General features: G+C 19.5%; 2 protein-coding genes across 2 annotated transcripts; one reads left to right on the top strand and one right to left on the bottom strand.

Moving 5' to 3' along the window:
* On the bottom strand, positions 1–7,916 carry LOC122509178 (natterin-3-like). The gene is made up of 5 exons (XM_043623007.1): positions 7,803–7,916; positions 6,915–6,971; positions 3,856–3,998; positions 2,617–2,760; positions 1–234 (listed from the first exon to the last, which is right to left on the bottom strand). The coding sequence occupies exons 1-5, from the start codon at positions 7,807–7,809 to the stop codon at positions 148–150; spliced, it is 438 nt and encodes a 145-aa protein (XP_043478942.1). The 5' UTR covers positions 7,810–7,916; the 3' UTR covers positions 1–147.
* A 3,303-nt stretch (positions 7,917–11,219) lies between these two features.
* On the top strand, positions 11,220–16,206 carry LOC122509177 (major facilitator superfamily domain-containing protein 9-like). Its single transcript, XM_043623006.1, has 4 exons — positions 11,220–11,727; positions 14,423–14,554; positions 14,649–14,988; positions 15,346–16,206. Exons 1-4 carry the CDS (start codon positions 11,686–11,688, stop codon positions 16,065–16,067), a joined length of 1,236 nt encoding a protein of 411 aa, XP_043478941.1. The 5' UTR covers positions 11,220–11,685; the 3' UTR covers positions 16,068–16,206.
* Positions 16,207–17,451: the final 1,245 nt, after the last annotated feature.

Below are 17,451 nucleotides of genomic sequence, written 5' to 3'. Positions count from 1 at the left end.
ATAATTAAAATAACAAATATCCGCAGGCATGATATAAATAAAAAAAGAAAAAAGTCTATTAATTAGAAAAGTTTGTCCTCCAACAAAAGCGCGTTAATAAAAGTAAGTCATATGTTCTTAAAAATTTGTTCCGCTAATTAATTTGATTTAATGCAAAACAAGAACTTCATAATCGTTAAATGATAATTCTTCTCCATCGAATGGGATGTACAAAACTCCATGACTTCCCTGTACCTAAAATCAATTTTAATTAATGAAATTTTCCAAAATGTACAGAAGATTTTTAAAAATACTGTCGTTTACGCATCATAACAATGAAAAAAAATTTATTTGACTCAAATAACCGATTACTTGACACTATTATCAAATAAATATATACTTGAATCAAATAAATTTTATCAAATAATTTTTAAACCAATTAAATAGTATTTCAACCAATAATTTGAGTATTTCAGGGCCCGAACTATAGGTCCGTAAATTTGCTTAAAGTCCGTAAAAGTAAGTTTTTTTTAAAAGTGGTCCTTAAAGTCCGTAATTTGATTGAAAAAGAACGAAAAGTTCGTAAATTGTACGATATAATTTGGAGAATTTTAGAAAAATTACAAATGATTGCAGAAATTCAATTATTTTCAAAAGTAATAAAATTCTTCGCAAAAATTCAATTGTGTTCAAAAATTTTTTAAAAATCTGTTTAAAATTTCAATTTTCTTTATAAATAATAAAATTCTTCTCTGAAATTCAATTATTTTCCAAAATTTTAATCAAATTCTTGGCAAAATTTCAATTATTCTCAAAAGTTTTCTCCAATTCAATGATTTTTAATATCTACTATTTTAATAATATTTTAATAGAATTCAATTATTTACAAATTTTTTTATAAATTTCTTCGCAATAATTCAATTATTTTCATAAATAATAACATTTTTACAGGGATTCAATTATTTTCGTATAAATAATAAAATTCTTTTAGGAATTCAATTATTTTCATAAATAATAAAACTCATGGCAGAATTTCAATTATTTTTAATTGTTTTTTTGATTGTGTGTTTTTTTAATATGAAAAAAAACAGTATTCAACAAAAATTAAGGTCCTAAAAACATATCAAATTATTTTTAATGAAATTTTAATAGAATTCCACGAAAAATGTAACTATTCTTAAAACTTTTTATTAAAATTCGTCTAAAGAATTTAATTATTTAAAAGTTTGTTGATAAAACTTTTTTTGAGACTTTAATTTTAAGAAACATAATATTAATAAATTATATTAATTTTTGTATTTAAATAATTAAATTCTCGTAAAATTTACTAATAAAAATTGTTTTAAAAATAAATTTCAGTTAAAATTTTAGATTATAATTAAATATTAAAAGCATTAAAACGTGAATTTTTAGAAATAATTGAATTTCGAAAAGTCATTTTTGCGAATCGCCATTTTTACGATTTGTCAATTTTTCGAAAACTAATTTTTGCGAATTGTCATTTTTAAGAAATGTCACTTTTGCGAATTGTTACTTTTGCGAATCGCCATTTTTACGAATTGCCATTATTACGAATTGTTATTTTTGCGAAAAGCTATTTTTACGAATTGTCAATTTTCCGAAAAGTCATTTTTGCGAATTGTCATTTTTGCGAAAAATACAATAGTGAATTTATAGATACCTACAAGTTTCTATTGTATTTTTCGCAAAAATGACAATTCGCAAAAATGACTTTTCGGAAATTTGACAATTCGTAAAAATGTCGATTCGCAAAAATGACTTTTCGGAAAATTGACAATTCGCAAAAATGGCAATTCGTAAAAATGACTATTCGCAAAAATAGCTTTTCGCAAAAATGACATTTCACAAAAATGTCTTTTCGAAAAAATGACAATTCGCAAAAGTGACATTTCGCAAAATTGGCTTTTCGCAAAATTGACTATTCGCAAAAGTGCAGTTCGGTAAAATGACATTTGGGGAATAATCATGCACCCCAATTACAAATTATTGCAGAAATTCAATTATTTTCAAGGGTAATAAAATTCTTCTTAAGGATTCAATTATTTTTACTAATTCAATTATTCAATAAATTATTTATTTGCATTTTATTTGTATTTAAATAATGGAATTCTCGTAGAATTTTCTATTAAAAATTGATGTAAAAATAAATTTCAGTTAAAATTTTAGATTATATTTAAATATTAGAAGAATTATAACGTGGATATTTAGAAATAATTGAATTTTGAAATTAATTTTTTTGAAAAAGTTTAATTAATTTTTTTTTATATTATTTGAAGTTTTTATTTTCTAATATTTATTTAATTGAAGAATTTACGAATAATTAAAATTTTTTAAAATTGAATATTGTAAACAAATGGATTTAAAAATTGACAAAGAACTTTTTGGAAAATTATTAAAAATAATTCATCTAAAGTAGAATTATAGTTAAAAATTTTTGAAAATAATAATTGAATTGAAATGATGAAAAAAAAAATAATATGAATTGATTCAAGTAAATATTTAATTGATACTAGCGTCAAGTAATTGGTTATTTTAATAAAATAAATTTTTTTTTTCAATGTAGTCTGCGGTGCTGAAAGCTAGTAATTGTATATTGTTTTTAAAAATAAAAATTACTTTTCCAATTGTTTGGGATCCTTTGTGTATAACACGTCCAATGTACAAGGGTTCTCCTTCAGATGTTTGTCCTCCAACAACAGCATCTTCGGGGATTCGTCCATTGCCACAAAACTCCCAAGAGAACTCGCCTTGACACAAAACCTATAAGATAAATGTTAAAAGAAAAATACATGAAAATACGTTATAATTATAAAAGGACACAAAACTAATTACTTATTATAAGAAATAATAAATAAATATAATTAAGTATTATAAAACTGACCACAAAAAGTAGAAACTTGATTGGAAATTAGTTCATTATTTGTTCTTGTCAATGCTTCGATAATTATTCTTACATAATAAATAACAATAATTGCATATATTTTTTTGGTTAAACTTATTGTAGTTTATGTTTATTAAATTTTCTTAGTAAATAGCCTTCGTTCTATTTTTTTTTAATGGATAATATGTTTAATTTATTTTGTTTCATTTCGAAGGAGAGATGAAATCATTATATAAATATTATATAAATAATAAATTTTACTGAAAAAAATTTATTTGAATTGAATAAATTACCGATTAGTTGTCTGTTATCAAATAAATATTTACTTGAATAAAATAATGTTTCGTCAAATCAAATAAATTTTCTATGAACCAAATACATATTTTAGTACCTATTTGAATCAATATTTTCGGTATTTGAATCAATAATTTTAATATTTAAACCATTTCAGTAATTGAACCAATAATTTCAGTATCTATAGCAATTAGGCCATTTAATTGACTTAAATATGTAAAAAATATTATTTGGTTATAAATATTTATTTGATAATAGGCATATAATCGTTTTTTTTAGTCAAATAAAATTTTTGTCTGTTTTTATTATATATATGTATATAAAATGTTGTTTAATAATAATTTAATACTTTATATAATATAATGTATTTCAGATAGGAGCAGATTTCGATTATTAATCTGTTTTTTGCGTTAATATATCGATAAAGCGTTTCAAGGTCTGAATCTGATGGATTAAAGTTTTCTGATTAGATTTTTTCCTCCTTTTCTTCGATTGAAAGAATTTGATAAGAGTTTTAAGAAGTGAGGTAATATTTAAAAAGAGTAAAGAAAATGTCCATATTTATGTATATAAATATTTATTAGAAATTCAATATATTATTTTTATTCAAGAAATATCGATAATGAATTCTCTTGAATTCAAGTATATTAATAAATAAATAAATAAAATATAATTCTTACCTCATAGCTGCTTTTTGGATGCTCTTGACCACCCCATGCGACATACGCGACATTTTTATCGGGAATTACTTTCGCTGGAATCATATCTCCTTCATGAAATGCTCTGCCTACGTAAATAGAACTACCATCCACATCTCGTCCACCTTAATAAATAATTAAATCATTTAGTGTTGGAATTAAAAAAATTTATATTTATTCGTAAACCGTAATATAAAAATTTTAAACCTACTTTTTACTAATTTTATTGCATTATGCTGTACTATTATTTTTATTTATTTTCATCAAATTTCGCAAAAGAATTAAATTATTTTAAAAAAAGTTCATAAAATTCATCCAAAATTCAATTATTTTCATAAACAATACAATTTCCACAGGAATTCAATTAATATAGAATAGCATTTTCAAAACAAATTTCTAAAAAATTAATTATTTAACAAAATTTTTATACAGTTCTTCATAATAATTCAATTGCTTTCACTGATATAATAACATTTTTCATGGAAATTCAATTTTTTAAAAAATTTTTTAATAAAATTCTAAGCAAGAATTCAATTATTTTCATAAGTAGGTAGTAAAACTCATAGAAGAATTTCAATTATTTTTAATACTATTTTAAATTAATTAATTATCGTAAAATTCAATTATTTTTACAAATAAAGTTTTCCACGGGAATTCAATTATTAAAAATAAAATTTTCATAATATTTACTACATTTCGAAAAAATTAATTATTTAAAACAATGTTTATAAAATTTTTATGGAGAATTCAATTATTTTCAAAAATAACAAAATTTTTCACAGAAATTCAATTCTTTTGAAACATTTTAGTAAAATTTTTTGCAACAATTCAATTATTTTCATAAATAATAAAATTCATTGCAGGATTTCAATTATTTTTAATACAATTTTACAGGAATTGCTCGAATAATGTAATAATTTTTAAAAATTTAATTTCAATTCCTCAAAAAAAAACAATTATTTAAAAGTGTTTTTTAGAATTCTTTAGAAGAATTTAAGTATTTACAAAAATATTAGAATTATTCGCAGGAATTCAATTATTTTCAAATATTTTAATAAAATATGTTCGAAAGAAATCAATTAGTTTAAATACAATTTTAATTAAATTTTTTTGAAATAATTCAATTATTCTTTTAGATTTTAAATAAACTTCTTTCCAAGAATTCAATTATTTACATAAATAATTCTTCGAAACAATTCAATTTAAAAAATACCACACAGACATTCAATTATTTTTAAAAATTTTAATACAATTCTTTGTAAAATTTAATTATTTTTAAAAACTTTTCCCCAATTCAATGATTTTCAATATCTACTATTTTCAAAAAATTTCCAAACAGAATTCAATTATTTAAAAATTTTTTATAAAAATCTTCGTAAGAATTCAATTTTTTACATGAATAATAAAAATTTCTCAGGAATTCATTATTTAAATTAGAATTTGCATAAAATTAGTCGAAAAAAATCAATTATTTAAAAACTTTTATAAAATTTTTCGCAAGAATTAAATTATTTTTATAAATATTTAAATTCTTTAATGAATAATAAAATTCGTTGCAGGAATTCAATTTATTATAAATATAAATATAAATAATATAAATAAAAGTAATTTTTATATAAATTCGATCACAATTTTTAATTGAAAATAAAACTGTGAAGTTTAAAAGATTTTTATAAAAAGTAAAGAAAAAATATTTTCATAATTTTGATTTGTCAATCATATTTTTTTATTACAAAATTTTTGGTTTCTCTTGAAAAAAGACTTTTTGTATTTTCTGTTTTTTAATTACAATTTTTAACGAAATAATTATAATTTTTTTTTTGTAAATTAATGAAAAAAATTTGCTTAAATACTATTTCATAATTTCCCTCTCTTTTTTTGAAAAAGAAAAAATAAATAAATTACGACCACTTATATTTCTCAAACACAATTTTTCAACAAATCTTCCAGTTTGTTTGGTAATAAATAAAAAACTATGCATAATTTATATTTTTTCAACACCATTTTTTAACAAATCAAATCAAAATGAATTTTTTTAGTATAAGTATTAATTAAATATTAATAAGAACTAATTATATAGTATTTTCTTAATAATTGATTTAAAGTATATTATGTATTATTTTTTATAATAATTCTAAAAAATGTTTGTTAATTTAAAACAATTATTATTGTTTTTATTTATTTCATTTTTGTTTTTTTCTATCAAGTTTTGAAATGAGATATAAATTATAAATATTTTCAAAATCGAAAAACAGTAAACTTTTTTTTTATTTAATAAAAGACTTTGAACATTGTTAAAAAATTGCCATTGAGAAAGAGAAATTATGCCATTGTTTTTCCTTTTAAAAAAAAATATATGCAATCTTGTAATAATGTGAAAATAATAAATAATGTCGTATTTTTAAAGATTTTTTTAGAATTCTTAATAAAATACTGATTTTTTAATAGGAATAGATAAAAAAATTGATATAATTTCGATTTAATAATCACATAATGTTTGTCTGGCTATGTTTGTACAGACATAAGTCTGATTTTATTCCTAAGATTAAAAGTACTATGATAATAAATGTTTTAGTACAATTAACTAATTTTTTCTTTAATTATTTTTTTTAAATTTAATAAAGAAAATAAAGAAGAACGTAAATTTTATACTTTTAATTAATGATCAATTTATTGTATTCTTTCAATGATTCACTTAAAATGCTATCAAAACATATATTTGGTTCAACTAAATATTTCCATCAGGTAACGAAATTCTATTTTCGAATGCAAAATTCATTAAACTTAACCAAATATTTATTTATATAAAAAAAAATATTTATTCCGGTTAAACAAAAATAAAATTAAAGGTATAAAAATAACGTAAAAAAATATTTTATGCACAAAAAATAGAATATTTAATTTAAACGTAAATTTTCCCTGTGTGTAGTTATTTTATTGTGTTTATTTATTTTGTTGTGAATATTTTTAAATTTTAAAATTTTTTCCTTTATTTATTTTTATCTTTTAATTAAAAAATAAGTTTCATAATAAATTATTACCTTCGACCGCTGTGTGGGGAACTGGAGTTCCTGCCGATCGTCTTAACCATTTGTAAGCTATGAATTAAATTTAATTATTTGTTTTTTTACTTATATAAATAATGTTCCTTTTTTTTCTTTTTCCTACTGTTTTAAATTTTTGAAATTTTATTCAAGTTCAAAGATTTTATTAATAAAAATATTATGTTTGCAATAAAGTAATTAAATTAACGTCTGAATTTGAATTGGTTAAAAATAACTATAATTTAATAGTAAAAAAATAAAAATTTAAATATTTTAAGGGAATAACTTTAAAATTAAATTAAAAATTTTTAATTTATATAATTAATTTATAGAATATAATTTAAAAAATGTATTTTTTAAAAAGTCAGTCAATCAAATAATCAAGTTCAATATTTATATTCAAATCATTCAAAAGGTCAATCAAATAGTAATATTTTACTAATTAAATAGTTATTAGTGACTAATTATTAGTTAAATTTACTTTTAGATTATTTAAGAAAAGTCAATCAAGTATATTTTACTAATTAAATAATTATTAATTACTAATTATTAGTTAAATTTACTTTTAGATTATTTAAGAAAAGTCAATCAAGTATATTTTACTAATTAAATAATTATTATAGTGACTAATTATTAGTTAGAGTTGCTTTCAGGTTATTTACTAATAATTAGTTATTTTTTACTAAAAATTAATTATTTTCTAGTAAATTAGTTATTTTCTACCAATAATTAGTTAACTTCCATTTTCACTAATAATTAATTATTTTCTACTAGTAATTATTTAATTTCTACTAATAATTAGTTATTTTCCATTGATAATTAGTTATTTTACACTAGTAATAAACAATTGTGAAAGAATAAAAGCAAAAAATTGAGTATCCTTACCGGGCATTTTTTCCCTAGATTTGCAAACTATAAAATATAAAAAAAAAGTGTATAAATTGAAACCTTCCAACCAAAACTGACGACTGTTTCAATGGTCTGATATTTAAACTCGGTTAACGGAGTATTATCTTATCTAAATGTACTATTTACAATATTATTCAACGCAGGTGTGACGCGATGATTGCTTTTATAAAAAATTAACGTGGTATCAATTTTCTAAAATTTGACATCATTTTTTTTTCTTTCAATATTGTGCATAATATAGAATATTTTTTTTATCTCAGTAAAACTAAATTTTAAACTTTCAATTTCTGAAAAAATTCTTCTTATTAAAAGAAAAAAAAGTACACGCAAAAATATTTAGTGAAAAAATTACATCGACATTTATACAAAAGTTTTAAATCTAGTTTTCTAATCTGAAATTGGGTTAATATTTGATCACATAATAAATTATCTATTTTATATTTCTTTTATTTATTTATTTTTTATTTACACTCTTTTATTTATATTTTTTAATTCAATTTTATTTATTTACTTTTTTTTCTCTTTTTTTATTTAAACCATATTTATTTATTTATATTTTTCATTTTAGAATTTCAGTTAAAAACGCAACATTTTTTTTTTGGCATTTCAGCGAACAATAATAATTATAATGTCACAGTAAACTTTTGTTCTAAAACGTTGACGTCATAATGGTTCAAATATTCTTAAGCTTAATATTTATATATTCAATTAACTTAAATATTTAATTTTGTATCTATACTCTCATTTCTGTGTTTCAACTTTAGAAGAAAAAAAAATTATCAGTAAATTTTAAATGACTAATGCGCTCAATATAGTTTTTAATTTATCAATAAAACACACTCATACAAATATTCTTTTGCGATAATTATTATTTTCTAGCCTCTGCATAGTTATTAACATATAAACTACCGTTATACAAGTGTTTTTTTTTAATTTTGACAAATTACCTATTAATTAATTAATATTTATAATAAATATGACAAAATATCTTCGGAATTAATTAAATAGGTACCTATTATTTTTTATTTCGATAATTATAACACAATTATTAAACAATTATCAGTCAATTAAAAAATTAGTTATTTTATTATTCATATTCTATTTATTATTATTAATTATTTATTGAAATATTTATTAACTATTTTATTTTAAATTCTATTTTTATTAAATTAATTAATCTCTTATTTTTTATTCTATCAAATTAAAACAATTATTAAATAATTATCTTTCAACTAAAAAGGTAATTATTTTATTATTCACATAATTAAGGACTTAGCATTCGATAATTGATTTTTAAAAAGAAGGAAAAAGAAGTTATTGAAAAAATTAATTTTCCGACTAAACCAATTAATCACGTTTTAGACGATTCACAAAAATCACAGAAATTTCATTCTTTATTTTAATTTCCTAACTTTCATAAATTCTTTCGAAGAATTTTATCAAATTTTTTTATAATTTAAATATTGACAAATTTTATTAAAATTGTATATTGAAGATAATTAAATTCCTCCAAAGCTCTTTATTATTAATGAAAATAAAATGAAAAATAAAAAAAACATTTTCTTTAAAATACAAATTCAATTGTTTCCAAGAAAATTTAATTCTTACGAGGAATTAAATTAAAATTTTACTGATAATATTTGATTTCTTTTTAAAGAGTTTTTTCAAAATCTTTGAAAATAATTATTGAATTCTATTAACGAATTTTACTAAACTTTTTAAAAATAATTAAATTACAAGCAAAAATTTTATTGAAATTATTGAAAATAATTGAATTTTTTCGAAGAATTTCATCTCAATTTTATTATAAAATTAACTGAATTCCACAGAAAATTTTTATTATTTATAAAAATATTTGAAATTGTGCGACGAATTTTAAAAAATTTTTTTTAAATAATCGAATTCTCGATGAAAAATGTTATTATTTATAAAAAATAATTGAATTATTGCAACGAATTTTATTTTAATCTTTTAAAATATATGAATTCTTGGGAAGAACTTTATTCAAATTTTTGAAAATAATTGAAATTCTGCGGTGAGCTTGATCATTTTATGAAAATAATTGAATTCTTGTAACCGATTTAAATTTTTTTATTTTTTAATAATTGAATTCTTGTGGAGAATTTTATTTAAAATTTTTTTAAAAATTGAAATTGTGCGATGAGTTTTTTTATTTATGAAAATAATTGAATTCTTGGAAAGAATTTTATTTAAATGTTTAAAAATAATTTGAATTCTGCAATGAGTTTTCAGATTTATGAAAATAATTTAATTTTTGCAACCAATTTTATCAAAAAGTTTAAAATTAATTGAAATTCTGCGATGAGTTTTTTTATTTTTGAAAATAATGAATTTCTTGCGAAGAATTTTATTCAAAAGTTGAAGAATAATTGAAATTCTGCGATAAGTTTTATTTTTTTTTATGAAACTAATTCAATTCTTGCAACGAATTTTATTTAAAAAGTTTAAAAATATTTGAAATTCAAGAGAAAAATTTTATTAACATTTTTCTAAGTAATTGAATTTTCGTTCAAAAATTTTATTATTTATAAAAATGATAAATTTTTTTTTTTTTTTTTTTTGATAAAATTTTATTGAAATCTTTAAAAATAGTTGAATTCTTGCAACGAATTGTATTACAATCATGAAAAAGAATTAAATTCTTGTAATAGATTTTTAAAAAATTTTTGTAAATAACTGAATTCTTGAGGAGAATTTTATTAAAATTAATTGAAATTGTGCGATGAGTTATTTTATTTATAAAAATAATTGAATTTCGGCGAAGAATTTTGCTATTTATAATGATAATTAAAATCTTGACGAGAATATTCTTAAACATTTTTTGAAAATAATTGAAATTCAGCGATGAGTTTTATTATTTCTGAAAATACTTCAATTCTTGCAACGAATTTTAAAAGAAATTTTAAATATTGAATGTATCAAATTTTATTTTAAATAATAGAATTATTTTTAAAAATTTATTTAAAATAGTCAACTTTGATAATAATTGAATTTCGACAAATTTTCTAGAATATAATTAAATAGTTTCAAAATATTTTATTAAAATTGTTCAATTGTTTTTAAGAATTTTGTTAAAATTTTCTAGAATAATTTTTTTACTATTATACTTACCTTCTTATTTTCAATTTTAGTCGCCACACAGTTTGAAACATGCATGCAAGTCGGGTTGCATTCTCATTGACCAACAGTTAATAAACAATTAACTTTATAACAACAAATATAATTTTTGTAAACAATTTTTTTTATATACTATATACACTTTATTTCTGTATATTTCTATTTATTATTAACTTTAGCATCTATTTATTTTTGTATACCGAAAAAAAATGTTATTCTTACATTTTTTTTTTTTTGTTGAGAATTTAAATGATCCGCCATCTACTAACCTGTCCGAAACTAGTACATCATTTTTAAAATGTTTTTATAATTACTAACCTCAAAATTATCTTATAAATTTTGTTTACTTGGCTTACATCATTTATCATCTTCTTTACACCTAAGATGTTGCTTTATTTACACAATTATATTTATCAAAATGTCATAAATATCAAAATGACATTTATTCGTTGTAAGAAATTAGTAAGTTAATCATTATCAAAAAGTAATGAATTTAAATGAATTTTGCATTTGAAGCATGACTTTAAAAAATTTACAATACCACACTACCAATTTTTTGTTATCTAAATGACGTTTACAACTACTACGTATTACATATGTTTAATGTGATGTGATTATTATCACGTATAAAATGAAATTAGAAAGATGGTAATGGACAAAAGTTGATCCATAAGAGACAAAGAAGTTTAAAAGAATTGTCTTCTTTTTTTTTATCAAAAAAATGACGTTTCACGTGGCATGGACTTACATTATAAGTTTTCTGGTAATTATTACTCATATTTTAGTTTTAAAAAAAATTTAACTCTTTTCAGTTGAAAACATAGTAAATTTTATTAATAATAAGTAAATTGTTTCGAAGAATTTCATAACAATTTTTTAAAACAATAAAATTCTTTCGAAAAATTGTAGTATTAAAATTATATTTGAAAATATAATTGAATTCCTGTGAAAAAATTTATTATTCTTCATATAATAATTGAATTAAAATGGAGAAATTTATATGGAAATAATTTAATCATTGTAAAGAATTTTATTAACATTTCTTAAAATAATTGAATTGTTTCGAAGAATTTTATTACAATTTTTGTTAATAATTCAATTCTTCTGTCGAATGTAATTATAACTTTTGAAGAAAATTCAATTCTTTTAAAGAATATAATTTAAAATGAATTGAAAATAATTGAATTCCAAATAAAAACAAATTTTATCAAAATTTTTGAAAATAATTAAATTCTTTCGAAAAATTATATTAAAATTTTATGGAAAATAAATAAATTCCTCAGAAGAATTTTATTATTTATAAAAAATATTGAATATTCGTAAAGAATTTTATTATTTATAAAAAGAATTGAATTCATGCGACGAATTTTATTAAAATTTTTAAAAATAATTAAATTCGTGAGAAGGATTTGATTACAAATTTTGTAAAAAATTTCATTCCCGTTAGAAAATTTTATTATTTTATAAAAAATATTGAATATTTGTATAGAATTTTATTATTTATAAAAAGAATTGAATTCATGCGACGAATTTTATTAAAATTTTTAAAAATAATTAAATTCGTGAGAAGGATTTGATTACAAATTTTGTAAAAAATTTCATTCCCGTTAGAAAATTTTATTATTTTATAAAAAATATTGAATATTTGTATAGAATTTTATTATTTATAAAAAGAATTGAATTCATGCGACGAATTTTATTAAAATTTTTAAAAATAATTAAATTCGTGAGAAGGATTTGGTTAAAAATTTTATAAAAAATTTAATTTCCGTTAGAAAATTTTATTATTTTTTAAAAATTATTGAATGTTTCCAACGAATTTTATTAAAATCAAGAAAAATAAATGAATTCTTGCGAAGAATTTTGTTAAAAATTTTTTAAAAGATTGAAAATAATTGAGTCTTTTTAAAATATTTTATTAAAATTTTTTAATTCTTTTGAAGAATTTTATTGAAATTTATGAAAATAATATATTTTAAGAAATTTTATTATAATTATCTGGAGAAAATAATTTAATTCGTGGGAAGAATTTTAATGACATTTTTGAAAATAATTCAATTCTTTTAAAGAATATAGTTAAAAATTTTTTGAAAATATATATACTAAGTAAATAAAATAATTGAATTCTAAATAAAATCCAATCTTTTTAAAAATAATTGAATTCTTTCGAAAATTTATATTCAAATTGTTATGAAACATAATTAAATTCCTCAGAATTTTATTATTTATGAAAATAATTCAATTTCTGCGAATAATTTTTGTAATTTATGAAAATAATAGAATTCTTGCAAAAGAATTTTATTTATTACGAAAATAATTAAATTGCTGCTGATGAATTTTAATATTTATAATTATAATTGAATTCTAAATAAATAATTTTTATTATTTATGAAAATAATTGAATTCTAAATGAAGAATTTTATTATTTATGAAAATAATTAAATTCCTTCAACGAATTTTATCAAAAATTTTGTAAAAAATTTAATTTTCGTTGGGAAATTTTATTAATTTTAAAAATTATTAAATACTTCCAACTAATTTAATTTTAATCTTGAAAAATAAATGAATTCTAGCGAAGAATTTCATTTAAGATTTTTTAAATAATTGAATTCTTGTGAAAATATTATTTATTTTATAATTGAATGTTTGCGAAGAGTTTTATCAAATTTTTTTTTAAATAATTTAATTATTTTGAGAAATTTTATTAAAATAGTTTTGAAAATAATGATATCTTTCAAGAAATTTAATTAAAATTGTATTTAGAAAATTTCTGCAAAGAATTTTATTTTTATAAAAATAATTGAATTCCAGATGGAGAATTTTATTTTTTATTAAAATAATTGAATTTCTGCCAAGAATTTTAGTTATTTATCAAAATAATAGAATTTCTGCAAAAGAATTTTGTTTTTATGAAAATAGTTGAAGAAGAAGAATTTTATTTTACTTATTATTAAAATAATTGTATCTCTGCGAAGAATTTCTTTTATTTATGAAGATAATTTAATTTCCCCAAATAGTTTTATTTTTATGAAAATAATTTAATTCCAGATCAAGAATTTTATTATTTATTTATTAGAATAATTGAATTGTCGTGAGGAATTTTAGTAAACTTTTTAAAAGTATTTGAATTGTTTTAAAGAGTTTAATTAAAATTTTAGAAAATAGTAAACAAAAATAATTAAATAGTTAATTAATTAATAAGTGAATGTTTTTGAAATTTGAAATTACTCCAAAAATTGAAGTTGATATTTAAAAATTTTTAATTTCGTAATTTGCATCAGAATATTAAATATTGAATCTAATATTCAAATAAAGTTTCGCGCATAAAACTTTCTTGTTAGTAATAAATTGTATTTAATTTTTAATTAATAATTTGTTACAATTGTAATTTTAACTGTAACTATAATTTTAATTGTAATTGCAATTAAATGCATTTAAAAAATGATTTTTAAATTCAGGATTTTTTTGGAATCAGTATTTTTATTCCATTACTATCGGGGCATTTAAAAAGTTTAGGAGCCAGTCACTTTTTTATTGGTGTTCTCAGTTCAGTTTATGCAGGATGTCAACTTTTAAGTGGACCCATAATTGTGAGTAATCGAGAAATGTTTATAAAATTTTTCTGTTTGTGAAAGCACTTAATAAAAAGAATAATCGTAAAAATAAAAAATTGTTTTTTTTTAGGGAAGTTTGAGCGATCGACTGGGACGACAAAACATTCTCATCTTTTGCCTAATTATCACCAGTGTTTGTTACTTTTTTATGGGAATAACGCAATCTCTTTTTTTGATATTAATATTAAGAGCAACTTTAGGTATTTTCAAACACATTCAATCGCTAATTAGAACAGTGATAGCCGATCATATTTTCATGAAGGAACAAACTGTAATTTTTGGCCGAGTAAATGCAATAGCAGGAATTAGTTTCACGTTGGGACCAGCGATTGGAGGACATTTTGTTGAATTCGAAAATGGATTCTTTTACATTTGCATGTTTACTGCTTTTATCTTCATTTTAAATATTGGTTCGTTTATATAATTTTAATTTTCTTTTCTATCTCTTCAAAAAAATCTCTATTTCTAACGATTAAAATTTATATTATTCACAAAGAAAATCAAATTATTTGTTTGAAAATTTTTCTCTTGAAAATAATGAATAAAAGAACATTTGTAAAAATGTTTTTTGTACAGAAAATGATTTTTTTTTCTTTGTTTAGCAGAAGGAAAATAATTTTTTGTCAAAAAAATGTTCCGTTTGGAAATAATGAATAAAGATCAAGTAAAAAATGTTTTTGTATTGAAAATTAGAAAAATATTTTTGATCGTTGTATGTAAACTTGACAAAAAATGATTGAAAATTTAAAAGATTGTTTAATTTTCAGCAATTGCATATCTCTACTTGGAAGATCCTCCAAAAAAGGTTGATAAATCCGAGACGAAAGAAATTATTCAACTGTCAAGTGTAATAAAAAATATTCCAAAAAATCTAATCGGAGCAATCAATGATCTTATAAATATAGATTGGAATTTATATTGGGATATATTTCTAGTAAAATTTCTAACATCCGTGGCAAAGGATTGTTACGTTAATAATTATTCAATAAAAGTTCGTGAAAGATTTCAAGTTTCACCGAAATTGATTGGATATAGTTTGTCAATGCAGGGATTTTCTGCAGCGTTAAGTGGTCTCTCTATGGGATATGTAAATAAATTTTTATTCAAAAATAAGATTGATTTCGAGAAGCACAGTGTAAAAATTCATATTTTCGTCACTCTGTGCTATTTAGCCATTTTGCTAGCAACCAAAGTTGAAATTTTCGTCTTTTTTGGCATGTTACTTGCCTTTGCGAATGTGATTTTAAGGGTAAGAGAAGCTGAAATATTGTTTAAACGATGTCCCGATTCGGAGCGTGGATGTTTAACAGGGATGGGAACAAGTATCACGAATATTGCCCGAATGTTAACTCCCTTAATTGTGGGGATAATTGAAGATATTTATGGTGCTGGTAGCGGAATTATTTTAGGACTAATTATATCGACTGTTGTAATTTTAGTTTCAATTAATGCCAATAGAAGAAAAATTGTGATGATAAAAAATGACTGATGACATGACAGTATTACAGGGTTTCCACAAAATTTTTAGTTTTTTCTTTTCCTAACGATTATTTTTAATAATTTTTTAAAAAGTTCTTTGAGAATTTTCAAATTCATTTGTTTACAATTCAATTTTACAAAATTTCAATTATTCAGAAATTCTTCAATTAAATATCTATTATTTAATTTTAATTTTTTATTTTATTAGAAAATAAAAACTTGAAATAATTTCAAAAAAAAATTCAATTAAACTTTTTCAAAAGAATTAATTCTACAGAATTGTTTGTTAATAATATGAAAAATTAAGAATTTCAATTATTTTAATTTGAAATCTTTTCAAAATTCAATTATTTCTAAAAATCCACGTTATAATGCTTTCAAAATTCAATTATTTCTAAAATTTTAACTGAAATTTATTTTTAAATCAATTTTTAATACAAAATTCTACAAGAATTGAATTATTTAAATACAAATATAAATAATTTATTAGTTTAATGTTTCTTAAAATTATATTCTCATAAAAAATTCTATCAACAAATTTTTAAATAATTAAATTCTTTGGACGTTTTAATAAAATTTTTTAAGAATAATCACATTTTTCGAGGAATTCGATTAAAATTGCCTTAAAAATAATTGAAATTCTGCAATGAATTTAATTATTTATGAAAATAATTGAATTCCTAAAAGAATTTTATTATTTACGAAAATAATTGAATCCCTGTAAAAATTTTATTATTTATAAAAATAATTGAATTGCGAAGAAATTTTAAAAAAATTTGTAAATAATTGAATTCCTGTAACAATTTTTATTATTAATGAAAATAATTAAATGTTTGCTTAGAATGTTATTCAAATTTTTTTTTTTAAATAGAATTCTTTGGGAAAATTTTATTAAAATAGTCGATTTTGAAAATCATTGAATTTGAGAAAACTTGAAAATTTTTTTAGTGTTTACAACTAAAATTCTTCTGTAAATCTATTATTTTCAATAACTAGTGAAGTGTAGATAAAAAATTTAACTAATTTCAGAAGAATTTGAATTATTAAAATTTTTCAAAAATCTAAGTTCTTTAATTAAAATTTCTAATTAAATTCATTCAACATTGCAATTTTCCAAAATTCTAAACTAAAACCTTTTGAAGTTCATCTATTTATGAAAATTGTAAACGCAAGTCTTTTAAAATTCAATTAATTTTGAAATATTTAAGTCTGATTATTTACTAAATAATTTTTAAGTAAAAATTTTGTGGTTCTTAAAGAATTAAGTTAAATTTAAAAAGAAATTATTTTCAGAAATAGAAAAAATTGAAGGTTTTGTATTAGAATTTGTGGTAATTTCATAGTTTACGAGATAAACAAAATAGATACAAAAATTCAGAATTTTCTTATGAATT

Source organism: Leptopilina heterotoma, unplaced genomic scaffold, assembly GCF_015476425.1.
Source record: "Leptopilina heterotoma isolate Lh14 unplaced genomic scaffold, ASM1547642v1 Lhet_6, whole genome shotgun sequence".
Lineage (NCBI taxonomy): Eukaryota > Metazoa > Arthropoda > Insecta > Hymenoptera > Figitidae > Leptopilina > Leptopilina heterotoma.
Note: the sequence above shows the minus strand (reverse complement) of the source record. Positions and strands in the feature narration are given on the sequence as shown.

Coding starts and splice junctions, on each gene's coding strand:
- LOC122509178 (XM_043623007.1), bottom strand. Junction 2,761..3,855: donor ATCCAAAAAGCAGCTATGAG/GTAAGAATTATA, acceptor TTTATCTTATAG/GTTTTGTGTCAAGGCGAGTT. Junction 235..2,616: donor GATCCCAAACAATTGGAAAA/GTAATTTTTATT, acceptor AATTGATTTTAG/GTACAGGGAAGTCATGGAGT.
- LOC122509177 (XM_043623006.1), top strand. CDS start 11,686: ATGACGTTTCACGTGGCATGGACTTACATTATAAGTTTTCTG. Junction 11,728..14,422: donor CTTACATTATAAGTTTTCTG/GTAATTATTACT, acceptor TTTTAAATTCAG/GATTTTTTTGGAATCAGTAT. Junction 14,555..14,648: donor TTTTAAGTGGACCCATAATT/GTGAGTAATCGA, acceptor GTTTTTTTTTAG/GGAAGTTTGAGCGATCGACT.